At 38.5% G+C, this 15017-nt stretch overlaps 1 protein-coding gene across 1 annotated transcript in view; it reads right to left on the bottom strand.

The window, feature by feature from the left end:
- Positions 1-15017, bottom strand: part of EXOC4 (exocyst complex component 4) — a 795814-nt gene that overhangs the window by 59608 nt on the left and 721189 nt on the right. The window contains exons 16-17 of the mRNA XM_079150158.1: positions 7520-7698; positions 5435-5594 (exon numbers count right to left, since the gene is read on the bottom strand). Of these exons, the coding sequence (XP_079006284.1) occupies positions 5435-5594; positions 7520-7698 (339 nt within the window). The remainder of the gene's footprint in view (positions 1-5434; positions 5595-7519; positions 7699-15017) is intronic.

Consider the following 15017-nt stretch of genomic DNA (forward strand, 5'->3'; position numbering starts at 1 on the left):
ATAAAGAGTTAGAGATATTGAAAAAAAACCAAACAGAAATCCTTGACATGAAGGAAACAATAAACCAAATTAAGAACTCCATAGAAAGCATATCCAATAGGATAGAACACCTGGAAGACAGAACCTCAGACATTGAAGACAAAATATTTAACCTTGAAAACAAAGCTGAACAAACAGAGAAGATGGTAAGAAATCATGAACAGAATCTACAAGAACTATGGGATATCATGAAAAGGCCAAATTTAAGAATTATTGGGATTGAGGAAGGCCTAGAGAAACAAGCCAAAGGAATGAACAACCTATTCAATGAAATAATATCAGAAAATTTCCCAAATCTGAAGAATGAAATGGAAAATCAAGTTCAAGAGGCTTACAGGACTCCAAATACACAAAATTACAACAGACCCACACCAAGGCACATTATAATGAAAATACCTAACATACAAAATAAAGACAGAATTTTAAAGGCTGTGAGAGAAAAGAACCAAATTACATTCAGGGGGAAACCAATACGCATATCAGCAGATTTTTCAATCCAGACCCTAAAAGCTAGAAGGTCCTGGAACAACATTTTTCAAGCCCTGAAAGAAAATGGATGCCAACCAAGAATCTTATACCCAGCAAAACTTACCTTCAAATTTGACGATGAAATAAAATCCTTCCATGATAAACAAAAGCTAAAAGAATTTACAAAAAGAAAGCCAGCATTACAGAACATTCTCAACAAAATATTCCATGAGGAAGAGATGAAAAACAAAGAAGCAAATCAGCAAAGGGAGGAATTATCCTAAAGGAATTGTCAAATAAAGGAGGAAACAAGTTGTGTCAAACAAATAAATAAACAAAATTTTAAAAATGAACCAAATGACCGGGAAACCAAATCATTTCTCTATAATAACCCTGAACGTTAATGGCCTGAATTCATCAATCAAAAGACATAGACTGGCAGACTGGATTAAAAAGAAAGATCCAACAATATGTTGCCTGCAAGAGACTCACCTCTTAGAAAAAGATACCCATAGATTAAAGGTGAAAGGATGGGGAAAAACATACCATGCACATGGACTCAGCAAAAAAGCTGGAGTATCCATCCTCATTTCCGATAATGTGGACTTCAAGCCAAAGTTAGTCAGAAGGGATAAAGAAGGTTATTTCATACTGCTTAAGGGAAGCATAAATCAGCAAGATATAACAATCATAAACATCTATGCCCCAAACAGTGGCTCATCTATGTATGTCAAACAAATCCTTCTCAATTTCAGAAACCAAATAGACCACAACACAATAATACTAGGTGATTTTAACACGCCGCTCTCACCACTGGACAGATCTTCCAGACAAAAATTGAGCAAAGAAACCATAGATCTCAACAACACAATCAATAATTTAGACTTAACGGACATTTATAGAATATTCCATCCAACCAAGAGTGAATACACTTTCTTCTCAGCAGCACATGGATCCTTCTCTAAAATAGACCATATATTATGCCACAAAGCTAATGTTAGCAAATACAAGAAGATAGAGACACTAGCATGTATTCTATCAGATCATAATGGATTGAAGTTAGAAATAAATGAAAGAGTAAAACACAGAAACTATTCCAACATCTGGAGGTTAAACAATATGCTATTATATGATGAATGGATAACAGAAGATATTAAGAAGGAAATTAAAAAATTCTTAGAGGTAAATGAGAACAAAGAAACATCATATCAAAACCTCTGGGACACTATGAAAGCAGTACTTAGAGGGAAATTTATTTCATGGAGCGCATTTAATAAAAGAAGTAAAACTCAACAAATAAACAACCTAACACTACAGCTCAAAGCCTTAGAAAAAGAAGAACAGAACAGCACCAAAAGTAGTAGAAGACAGGAAATTGTTAAACTCAGAGCTGAAATCAATGAAATTGAAACAAAAGAAACAATACAAAAAATTGACAAAATAAATAGTTGGTTCTTCGAAAAAATAAACAAAATTGATAAACCTTTAGCCACACTAACAAAGAGAAGACGAGAGAAAACCCAAATCACTAAAATTCGGAATGAACAAGGAAATATCACTACAGACAGGATGGAAATACAAAACATAATTAGAAGCTATTTTGAAAATCTATACTCCAACAAAATAGAAAATTTCGAAGACATCAACAGGTTTCTAGAGACATATGAATTGCCTAAACTGAATGAGGAGGACATAAACAATTTAAATAGACCAATTTCAAGTACTGAAATAGAAGAAGTCATCAAAAGCCTACCAACAAAGAAAAGTCCGGGACCAGATGGGTTCTCAGCCGAGTTCTACAAAACCTTTAAGGAAGAGCTCATTCCAATACTTCTCAAAGTATTCCATAAAATAGAAGAGGAGGGAACCCTCCCAAACTCATTCTATGAAGCCAATATCACACTGATACCTAAACCAGACAGAGACTCATCAAGGAAAGAAAATTTCAGACCAATATCCTTAATGAACATCGACGCAAAAATTCTCAACAAAATTTTAGCAAATCGCATACAAAAACATATTAAAAAGATAGTGCACCATGATCAAGTGGGTTTCATCCCAGGGATGCAAGGTTGGTTCAACATCAGGAAATCAATAAACGTAATTCACCATATTAATAGACTTAAAGTCAAGAATCACATGATTATTTCAATAGACGCAGAAAAAGCATTTGATAAAATACAGCACCCCTTCATGCTCAAAACACTAGAACAAATAGGGATAGTGGGAACATTCCTTAATATTGTAAAGGCCATTTATGCTAAGCCCATGGCTAATATCATTCTAAATGGTGAAAAGCTGAAAGCATTCCCCCTAAAAACTGGAACAAGGCAGGGATGCCCTCTTTCACCACTTCTATTCAACATCGTTCTTGAGACTCTGGCCAGAGCAATTAGACAAACCAAAGAAATTAAAGGGATACGAATTGGAAAAGAAGAACTCAAACTATCCCTGTTCGCTGATGACATGATTATATATTTAGAGGAACCTGGAAATTCCACCAGAAAACTCTTAGAACTCATAAGTGATTTCAGTAAAGTAGCAGGTTACAAGATCAATGCCCATAAATCCAACGCATTTTTATACATAAGTGATGAATCTTCAGAAAGAGAAATTAGGAAAACTACCCCATTCACAATAGCCTCGAAAAAAATAAAATACTTGGGAATCAATCTCACAAAAGAGGTGAAAGACCTCTACAATGAGAACTATACAACACTAAAGAAAGAAATTAAAGAACACCTTAGAAGATGGAAAGATCTTCCATGTTCTTGGATAGGAAGAATTAATATTGTCAAAATGGCCATACTACCTAAAGTGCTATACAAATTCAATGCAATTCCAATTAAAATCCCAATGACGTACCTTACAGAAATAGAGCAGGCAATTATGAAATTCATCTGGAAGAATAAGAAACCCAGAATAGCTAAAGCAATCCTTAGCAGGAAGAGTGAAACAGGGGGTATTGCAATACCAGATCTTCAACTCTACTACAAAGCAATAGTAACAAAAACGGCATGGTATTGGTACCAAAATAGAAAGGTAGATCAATGGTACAGAATAGAGGACACGGACACAAACCCAAATAAATACAATTTTCTCATACTAGACAAAGGGGCCAAAAATATGCAATGGAGAAAAGATAGCCTCTTCAACAAATGGTGCTGGGAGAATTGGAAATCCATATGCAACAGAATGAAACTAAACCCATATCTCTCACCATGCACGAAACTAAACTCAAAATGGATTAAGGCCCTCGGAATCAGACCAGAGACCCTGCAGATTATAGAAGAAAAAGTAGGTCCAAATCTTCATCTTGTTGGTCTAGGACCAGACTTCCTTAACAGGACTCCCATAGCACAAGAAATAAAAGCTAGAATCAACCACTGGGATAGATTCAAACTAAAAAGCTTTCTCTCAGCAAAGGAAACTATCAGCAATGCGAAGAAAGAGCCTACAGAGTGGGAGAATATCTTTGCCAATCATACTTCAGATAGAGCACTAATCTCCAGAATCTATAAAGAACTCAAAAAACTCTACTCCAAGAATTCAAATAGTCCAGTCAACAAATGGGCTAAGGAAATGAATAGACACTTCACAGAAGAAGATCTACAAGCAATCAACAAACATATGGAAAAATGTTCAACATCTCTAGTAATAAGAGAAATGCAAATCAAAACCACCCTAAGGTTCCATCTCACCCCAATTAGAATGGCGATTATCAAGAATACGAGCAACAACAGGTGTTGGCGAGGATGTGGGGAGAAAGGTACACTCATACACTGCTGGTGGGGCTGCAAATTAGTGCAGCCGCTATGGAAAGCAGTGTGGAGATTCCTTAGAAAACTTGGAATGGAACCACCATTTGACCCAGCTATCCCACTCCTTGGCCTATACCCAAAGGACTTAAAATCTGCATACTACAGAAATACAGCCACATCAATGTTCATAGCTGCTCAATTCACAATAGCTAGACTGTGGAACCAACCTAGATGCCCTTCAATTGATGAGTGGATAAAGAAACTGTGGTATATATATACTATGGAATATTACTCAGCCATAAAGAATGATAAAATTATGACATTTGCAGGCAAATGGATGAAATTGGAGAATATCATGCTAAGTGAGATAAGCCAATCTCAAAAAGCCAAAGGACGAATGATATCGCTAATAAGTGGAGGTTGACACATAATGGGGGGGAGGGAAGGGTTAGAGTTAGGGTTAGGGAGGGGGGCAAGTATAGAGGAAGGAACTACTGTATAGAGGGTAAAGAGGGGTGGGAGGGGTGGGGGGAAGGGAAAAAAATAACAGAATGAATCAAACAACATTGCTCTATGTAAATTTATGATTACACAAATGGTATGCCTTTACGCCATGTACAAACAGAGAAACAACATGTATCCCATTTGTTTACAATAAAAAAAAAAAAAAAAAAAAATAAAGGTTTATCAACATCTAAAAAAAAAAAAATAAAATTACATTGACATAGCTCTGATTTTGTAAAATGAGAAATAATGTGCACTTCTGTGTGTGAAAAATGTGCACCAAAAGCCAAGAGGGGGTGCACCAAGGGTTGTGGTCCCTGGATCAGTGGTTCATAAGCAATATTGATATCCTTTGCATATTAGCTTATATATTTTATGCAATGAGCATGTATTACTTCTATTTAAAAAATAAGTTGCTAAAGATTTCTAGCAAGAACTGAGGCTAGAGAAGAAAAACGACTTGCCCAAGGGATGTTAAATATTAAACAGAATTTTGTGGAATTGCCTTCTTGATCAGCTAAGCACATCTGTCTTTTTCTTTTTTTTGTCTTTTTAACAAAAGCATTTTAAGTATTAAGAATCCATTTTAAAAAGTTACTTTACAGGTAGTGAATCTTGGCTTTGATACACCAGATGGAACCCCATCCCATCTTCCCTCCTACCTTGCAAAGTCCAGGTCTGCCTCCCGAGACATGGTGATATTGGTCAGATTCTGCTGAAGAACAAAAATGTTCCTGCACATTTTCTTGATGCCAGACTCACTGATGCGCCTGAAGTACTGGGCACCATTAATGAGGATGCAGGAGATGAGGTGTCCCAGGCCTGAGGGGTCAGCAGGGCAGCGGGGAGAAAAGAGAAGACAGGTTAGGGCATCTCTTCTAATTCTCCGCAAATTGAAATGACCAAAGAAAACGCTCCGATGGCTGCCCTAGCTCTTCTTAGAATAATGTCAGCATATTTCTACAGTGTCCTAGTAGTTAGAAATGAGGGGACTTTATGTTGTCAACAAGACCTGGTATATCTACAGTTCCTGCACTGCCACATTCACTTACGGCCACCATGCCAAGGGCTTCAGGAATATGCCGGGTTGTGATAAGGTATTAATGTGCATATGAACTCCTGCAGATACTGGGGAAGCAGAAAACTCAAGTGATCTGTTTTGGTCTCTCCTTTCTCCCATAAAACACCTTTGCTTAAAATTGATTGGGAACCTACATAAGTAAAAATATATCAATACAAAATTGGGCATTGACAATATTGCTAATAAACCTCAACATCGACAAGTAAGAAAATCAATTAGTAAAAAAATGTGTTAGTGTTGATGCAGCTCAGTGGTACAGCAATTGCCTAGCATGACAAGGCCCTGGATTCAATCCCCAGTACCACAAAAAGGGTTGGGGGAGGTTTACAGGCAATAATGCTAATACACCTCTGCATTGGCAATGGGGTGTACTTCTGAAGTGGTAATAGGAGTGAATGTGACGGGAAACCATACAGAGGAAGCAGGTCATGAGCTAGCTATTGAGTTTCCATGAGAGGTCTATGAACATTTCTGGGGGCCTCTAAGTGGTTTGTTCTTAATCTTAAGTATTGTCTTATAGCTTATGAAATTCAGTAGAGGGCAGCCCAGGACCTCAACAAACTAATGGGTCTCCTTCAGAGAGGCAGAAAGCCAAATCTTCATGTTCCCATGTATTTAAGTTGAGGAATGCTAGTTCAGAACAATGTGAGGGACATATAGATTACCATATTTAAAAGTTAGATTTAATTCTAAATACTTGGAACTAAGTAAACGTTTCTTCCTTCATTTTTCTCTCATTTTTGCAAAGGTGGCCCCAAAGGCTTGGTTCCCAGCTTGGCACTATTGGGAGGTGTTGGAATCTTAAGGAGGTGGGGCTTTGTGGGAGGTCCTTGGGTCAGTGGGGAGGAGCCTGACACCTCTCTCTCTCTCTCTCTCTCTCATTTCCTGGCCATGAGGTGAACATTTTGTTTTGCCATCATTGCCACCTAGCAACCCTATCAGAGGCCGAAGAGCAATGGGTCTACCCAGTCATGGGTGGGAACCTGTAAAGCCATGAACTAAAATAAACCTTTTATCTTTATAAGTTAATTATCTCAGCTATTTTATTATAGTGGGTGGAATTCAGCCTGAAAAAGTTATTGGCTGGCACCATGTTTTAAAAATTAAAAAAATTTTTAAAGGTCAATGTCTTTAGATGGTACTTCTCTCACCCCTTCTTCTTCTGTCTGCTCTTTCAAATGCATGTACGAATGCAGCTTTCCTCAAAATTGCTAAATTATAATCACAGGTGTCCATTCTTTTCCCATGATGATGCATTCTGTGACAGAAAACTACTCCCTCCAGGGATAATTTTATCCGGTGAAAAATGTTTCAGGCTTCTCTCCTCACTGAGTATGTGTTTTCTTTTCTTTCTTCTTCTATTTTTTTAAAATGGGCTGCTCTCTAGTTAATTCACCATCCATCCAAATCTCATGAGTGGTATGTCAAGGTGGACAGCAGGCAGCCATCTGCATTACCTTGGATTAAACCTCCCTGTCAATCATGAGCAGATGGCAGCCGTACGATTTACCTACTGGTACATGGAGAGGCTGGGTTCTGCAGCTCTCATCCAAACAAACTAGCAGAAAACCTATTTCCACATTTTTGCATTTCAGTAATAAAGAACATCAGGAAAACCATCACCCTTCCTTCCTCCCTAACTCCCAGAGACAGAGACAGGGTCGACCTTCAAAGATATACTGGAACTTGTGCTGCTGAAGGCTGGCGCTCATAGCCTCTTCGATGGCACTGATGTCTTTGTTGAGCTTGACCACCAGAGGGTCATAATCCATACTTTCCACGTTGGCAACAATGGCATAGTTCCCCTCCTTGGCTAGAGGGATGAGATAGTGGAAACAGTGAACTCTGAAAAGAGAAAGAGGAGGAGAGCAGCTTATAATAAATCTTTGCAGTGAAAACAATGACTTTGTGACAGAGTACCAAAATATTTGAAGCAACAGTGGCTTCATGTATTTTTATATTCTTCCCCTGCCAACCTTTTTTTTTTTTTTTTTAACCAGAAAGCATCTTAGTTTTTCTGTAGAATAGCTGAATGATCTGGAGCAAAGTGGGCTTCTCTGCTCTTTACTGATTCATATAGTGTTGATAAGGAATAGAGGAGTTATACAAGTCCTTTCAGTGCGAAACATGGAAAGCATTATATCTGTCAGTAAAGGTTGAAATGGAGATGTCAGAGGTCACAGATTCCTAAAGTATATAGGCTTTGGTGGAAAACTACTGGTTCTGATTCCTAGTTCCAAAAATTACCAGCTGTGTGACTTTAGTGAAGTTACTTTATCTCCCTAAGCCTCAGTTTCCTTATCTGTAAGATGGGGATGATAACCCCTACCTCATGTACTATCACATATAAAGTATATAGCACAGTACTGGGCACAAGGGAAGTGCACAGTTAAGTCGGCTATTGTCACTAGCTGTACATTTATTATTGCTCATGCATTATTTAAATACACTGCTTACTGAGCATCTATGAAGTTTTTAGAGATTACAAAGGGAGTATAAAGCAGTTTTTGTCCTTAAACACACCACAACCTACTGAGGCAGAAGAAGAAACAAGGATGTAAAGAGGACAGCATGTCACTGAAAGCCCATCAACCCGGGGTGCCATGGAAATAGGTCACAGGGTACCAGGAAAGGTTCACAATAGGAGGAGATACTTGAGTCTCAGAACGTGTCTAAATGAGCTTGGGGAAGAAGGGCATTCCTATGCTGAGGTGGTCTGAGTCAGTTTGGACATGAATAATCCTTAGTGTCTTTTGGCTGATGTTGCTAACAGTTGAAGAAATCTAAGGTAGGTGAGGACTGGATCTGCCTCCTTAGCCTCCCTAAGTTGTAATGAAAGCAAGTTGCCATTGGATTGTGCCACACACACAGGTATTTCTTTTGCATGAACTAAAACCCCAAACCCCAAAACCCCCCAAATCAATGCCATGCATTGGTAGGCAGAGTTTAGACAGTCCTAACTCTCCACGGCATTAGGTGCTTTTTCTGATCTTTCATGATCCTTTTGGATGTAATGGCATGAGGTTAATCCAGAGTTAGGGTGCCATGACCTGGGGATTTGGCATCAGATATAAGAAACATTCATAATAAAGTGACTGCAAAAGCTCAGGAAATCAATCCCAGTGATACAACATAGGCTTTGCCTGTCATCTTTCTTTTTTAAAGGTCCCCTTTTAGTGTACTGTTTGTATGAGTTTTGATGAATGCATCCAGTAGCATAACCATCACCTTATAAATTCCCTCGTGTCCCTTTGCATGTAATTCCTACTCAGACACCACTGATCTATGTTCTGTCCCTATGGTTTTGTCTTCCTCAGAATGGACTCATATAGTGTGAGCCTTTGGGATCGGCTTCTTTCACTATGCGCAGAGCACTTGAGATTCACCTTGCTCTTGTTCAATCCTTGCCATTGCTAAGCAGTCTTCTGCTGAATGGCAGGAGGTATATCATTCACTAAGTAATTCCGAGATTATTTCCTGCTTGGGATGGTTATAAAAAAGCTACTTCACACACAGGTTTTTGTGTAAATATGCATTTTCATTTCTCTCGTCACACAACCGTCACCAAAATGCAGTTCTGGCTGCTCCGCATCCTCGCCAGCACTCGGCTGCTCAGTTTTTAAACATTTATTCCAGTCATTCTACTAGATGTGCTGTGGTATCTCATTGTGGCATTTATTTGCATTATCCTAATGACTAATGATGCTGAGCACTTTTTATGTGCTTATTTTTCATCCATACATCTTTGAGGAATTACATGTTCACATCCCTTGACATTTTTTTTTTTTTTTTTAATTTGGGTTGTTTGTTACTAAGTTTTGAGGGTTCTTTATATATTCTGGAGACAAATCCCTTATCGAATATGCATTTTGCAAATGTTTTCTCCCAGTCTTTGGCTTGTCTTTTCATCTTAAAAACATCTTTCAAGGAATGGTTTTTAAGTTTGATAAAGCTTACCTTCCCATTTTTTTCTTTTATAGATGGTTTTTTTTTTTGGTATCCTATTTAAGAAATCTTTGCCTAAACATGGGTCACAAAACTTTTCTTCTATGTTTTCTTCTAGAAGTTTTAGGTTTTACATTCAGTTCTATGACTTCCCTCCCCACTATTTTTGGGGTGCTGGGGATCAAGCCCAGGGCATTGTGCATACTGGCACATGCTCTATCACTGAGCTCCACCCTCAGCCCCTGGCATCCATTTTGAGATAAGTTTGGTGGAGGATGTGTGACATTCTTATATCCTGTTTATGTGAGGGAACCTAAATATCCTGACTACTGTTCATTTTCCCCGACAGGTGCTCATGGTAACAATTGCTAATTAAGTACTGACTAATTTCACCAATAAAAACTCATTCTGACATTCACGTGCTAATTGGCATAGTGTACAGTTCTGATCAAAATGCCAGTAATGGTACTGGTCACAGCCCCCTCTCACATGTGACCTTTCTGACTTAATGAAAAGTGACCAACCCCTGAGTGGGATTCATGACTAGGGCAACGGATCACTATTGTGGTAGAAACTTAAAGGGAGTAGGACTTAGTTGAAATCAAAGCATCTCTGCTAAAGTATTTTTAAAGTAAATTACAGATGGCATAAACACAGTCAACAGGAAGACCGTGTAAAAAGGCATGAAGCTGTAGGCGGATGATGATTCTGAGCAGTGTTGAGTCTTTGGCTGCGCTGAGATCACGTGAGAGAGGCTTGAGGTAAGCCCCGGGAAAAGGTCAGGAGCTGGGTCATTACAGAGTTTGGAGATCAGTTAGAGTCTGGACTCTGTTAGAAGCCACAGGGAACCTTTGGAGAATTTCAAGAAGTAAAATGATATCATTGGATATGAGCTCTGGCAAGACACTCAGGCATAGTGTAAGAGTGTGTTGGGGATGGAGAATGGAACCAACCAAAAGCAGAGATCGTGGTCAGGGAAGCCTTATAAATTGGAGGTGAGAATTTATGAGATTCTAAAGTAGAGGCAGAGAGGAGAGGGAACCACTGTTCAAGATATATTCCTTCCCAGACAATGGTAAGGAAATTAGTCATCAGTGAATGTCAAATTCAAATAAAGTTTTTTTTTTTTTTTTCCTTTAAATTCTGGCATGTTGTTGATGACCTTAACATGACTTTGGCATTAAGATTTTCTGCAAACACTGCTGATTACACAGCAGGATGGTTGATTTTCAAAAAGTGCACACTTAGGATGCCAACAGTGACAGGCAGTTGCTGCTGAACCCACTCAGAGCCCTCCGGATAGTGAGGGAAATCAGCTGGGAAAGGTGACATTCCTGGCATCTTGGGCTCAAATGACAACTTAATTTTCTTCTTCTAAAGTTCAAATGGGAAACAAAATTTCAACAATTTGTAATGGTCTCACCACATCCTTCATCTCTGGGCGGGTGGGGGGAGCTTATTTCCCTTATGCCTCAAACTGTGGAAAGGGGCTGTTGGTGGTTAAATGTGACCCATGGTGACACAGATAAAATTTCAAATGCTCTTTGGATGGGTTCTTTCACATAGCACTTGCTGGATTTGAGAACATTTTTTGGTTTGAATTTTTAAAATGTTAAAGAAAAATATGGGCTTTGGGGGAATAAAGCCGATTTTGGGCATCTGAAGTTGTTCTACACTTTTTGATGGCGTAGCCCATCCCTATTTTTTACATGAATCTTTTTTCCCCCTTTCTATTCTATCTGTGCTCTTTTATGACAGTGGCTTCTTGGCTAACAGTGCCAGAGAAAGAACCTAATGAGCTACTTCATCACGCTAGCTCCTAGACAGCAGGGCCCCAGTTCCGATTCTCTTTCATGGAAGGAAGGAACAAAGCAAACAGCAGCTGTACTCTACCTCTTAGATACAAGCAGAGGACTTGCCAGTAGGCTATTTTGTGAAAATACAATCTATAAGTCAATTCATTTCCTTCAAAGAGCAGTGAGTTTTGTTTGGGGAAATAGTACTTATTTTATCTAAGTGTGGTTTCAAAACAGCTAATTCTTAGCTGGGTATGGTGGCACATGCCTATATTCCCAGCAGCTCAGGAGGCTGAAGCAGGAGGATCTCCAGTTCAAAGCCAGCCTCAGCAACAGTAAGGTGCTAAGCAACTCAGTGAGGCCCTGTCAATAGAAAAAATAGAAAATAGGGCAGGGGATGTGGCTCAGTGGTCAAGGGCCCCTGAGCTCAATCCCAGGTACCCCAAAACCAAAAAACAGCTAATTCTTAAGAATCAATCATGTTTTTACTGAGCACCTAATACGCAAGAAGACTGTTCAGATTCTGGGGCCATCCACAATGGTGAACAAAGCAAATGTGGATGAGCTGATGGTTTCTTCCACAGTCTTGCACTCTGAGTCCCAGAGCACTTAGCAGATGCCTGTGTTGTGGCATTATTACACAACAGTAGTGCTGTAGGATTTATCTTATTCATTTTGTATCACCATTGTACAACCCCACCCCATTGTTAACATGCTAGGATAAAGTGTGTTAACATTAACTGTCTGAGCCACACACGGAGTATTATGCTACTTTAATAAACCATAGTTTAAAAGGAACAAAGAAAAATGGAGCATATTCATACGAAAGCAGTCTGAATGTTGAAGTCATATTATAGGAAATGTGCAAATTTAATTTAGAAAATATAAACATGTAGTGTTTTCAAAGTCATGGAAAGATAATTTTGCATCCAGGACTCTAAAATTCAGTCTTTTTTGTTATTCGACCTAAAATTACTCTTTTCTGTTTTTAAACAAAGGTTGAAGGAGATATGGCAGTGTTACAGCGCTGTATGGTTTCTTGTGAAGTTAATAAATAATGGCTAAAACATGTTCAACATTATAGGACAAGTATTGCCAAGATGTACAAAAACAAAGAGGACAGGATAGAGGTTAAGGATTTAAAAGATCTTACTCAAACGTGTTGAAAATATCCCACTTGGACTTAAGTACACTCCAAGTAAGTAACTCAGAATGGAGAACACGTTTCGCCACCGCACAATCAATAGCATAAATTCCAGGAGTCGTGAGAGTAATTAATTTGGTGTTCCCTTGTTTTTCTTTGTAACTCAGGTAACAGAGGCATCAGAACATTACTGGTGTTTTTATCCCCCTCTGACGATTGCATTTATCTATTCATAGAAAATGCCTGATTTACTTCACTATCAGCATGAAAATAAATAGAAAACAAATCTAAAAATGATCAGAAAACAAATCAGAAAACATATCTCAAGAAACTTTATTTCTCGGCAGGTTAAAGTAAAAAATTAAATCAGAAATAATGCTGAGTCAAATAGATTCCAAATCTGCAATGCTACTTCTTTTTGTTCCACTCACAAGATGCTTACAAGTGATAAAGGAGTAAGTCATTGGCAAGATGATGAAGAATGAAGAAGCAAAGGCACAAAAAGGAAGTGAGAGCAACACATCTGAAAGGTATCCAAGTTAGAACTTGAGTCTAAGCATATTTCAAAAATATAACTGTGAACCAAAGTCCTGTTTACATTTTTAAAACCTGAATCTAGTAAAGACTTCAAATGAAAAGAAAATATTCTATCAACTTTAACAATGCTCCAAAGTAATACAGAAGAAAAAATATTGCCCCACAACGTACTTTCTGATCCTGAGGTTTCTGATCCTGAAGTTTCACAAGTGTGTACCTGTCTACTTGGCATGGCCACCTAGAGGTTTAATGAGCATCCCAAATTGAATATCTTGAGACTGGAATTCTTCGTATCATCCCTCCCCGCAACCTTTCTCCTCCTTTGGTCTTTCTCACTTCAGTTAATGGCTTTAGCATCCTCCTACTGCCCAGGAGAGGACCCACGCTGGTGGTTTTCCTTGACACCTTCCTTTCTTCCACTGCTACCAGCTCCTATACTCAACCCCATCTGTCAACAAGTCTTCAGTGTGTGTTCCAAATCTAGCACCTCTTACGACTCCACCTCTTCCGCTTTGGAGCTCTTAATGGGTCCCCCCCGGTCACCCTACTTGATCTCATATTTCTCCCTCTAATGCCTTTTCCCTACAATGGCCAGAATGATTGTCTGACTGTTTGTTTTGGTGCTGGGCATGGAACCCAGGGTCTTGCACGTGCTAGGCAAGCATTCTACCACTGAGCTCACCCCCAGCCCCAGAGATCTTTGAAACATGTTAATTAATGAACATCTCTCCCCTGCTTGAAACTCTCCCATGGCTTCTTGGTACCTTCAGAATAAAATCTGAACAACTCACTTCGCCTGTTAAATGAAGGTCAGGTTCCATGATCCCACATTGTCAGGTTCCAGCCTGTCACTTGTGCCTTAATCTTCCAGTCTTCCCCAGGGTCTCGTTCATCATTCTGCAAACATGTTGGGCTCCTCTATTTTTCAAAATGGCCAAGCTTGATTTTCTCAGGACCTTTGTAAATGTTACTCTGTAATCTCTGAAATTTTCTTCCCCTAGGTCTTTAGGTAGCTTTCTCTTGTCACTTTGCCCATTTCCTTTGACTGCTTAATCTAAAGAAAAAACTCCCTTCCTAGTCAACCCTGTACATTCTGCAATATCTAGTCTGCTCTGGCCACAGGTGACTATTGAGCACCTGAAATGTGACTAGTTAAAACTGTAATGCGCTACAAATGCAAAATATGCAGATTCCAAAGGCTTAGTACAAAAACAGCAAAATACCTCATTAATCATTTTATGTTAATTACATACTGAAATGATAATACATTGGATATAGTAAGCCAAATAGAAAACATGATTATAATTCATTTTACCTGTTTCTCTCAATTATTTAAAATGTGACTACAGGTTGAGTATTTCTTATCTGGAATGCTTAGTACCAGAAGTTTTTTGGATTTTGGAATATTTGTATAAACCTTACCAGTTGAACACTGCTAATTTGAAAATCCATGATTTGAAACATTCCAAAGTGGAGGAGAATTTTGGGTTTTGTATTTTTGGATTAGGGATGCTCAACTTCATTAGAAAATTTAAAACTATTCATGTAGCTCACATCTCAGTTTATATCATCTCTCTGTTGAATAGCACTGATTGATCCCATTATGTTATTTTATAACTTTAGTTGTACTTATTTGAAACTGTCTTTTTAATCTAGTCCTGACTGTTGTCCCATCAGAATGTAGTTCTATGAGAAGGGACCTTGAGTTTTATCCATTGCTTTAATCAATTTTTAGAATGTTA

This window comes from Sciurus vulgaris (genome assembly GCF_902686455.1).
Source record: "Sciurus vulgaris genome assembly, chromosome: 8".
NCBI lineage: Eukaryota > Metazoa > Chordata > Mammalia > Rodentia > Sciuridae > Sciurus > Sciurus vulgaris.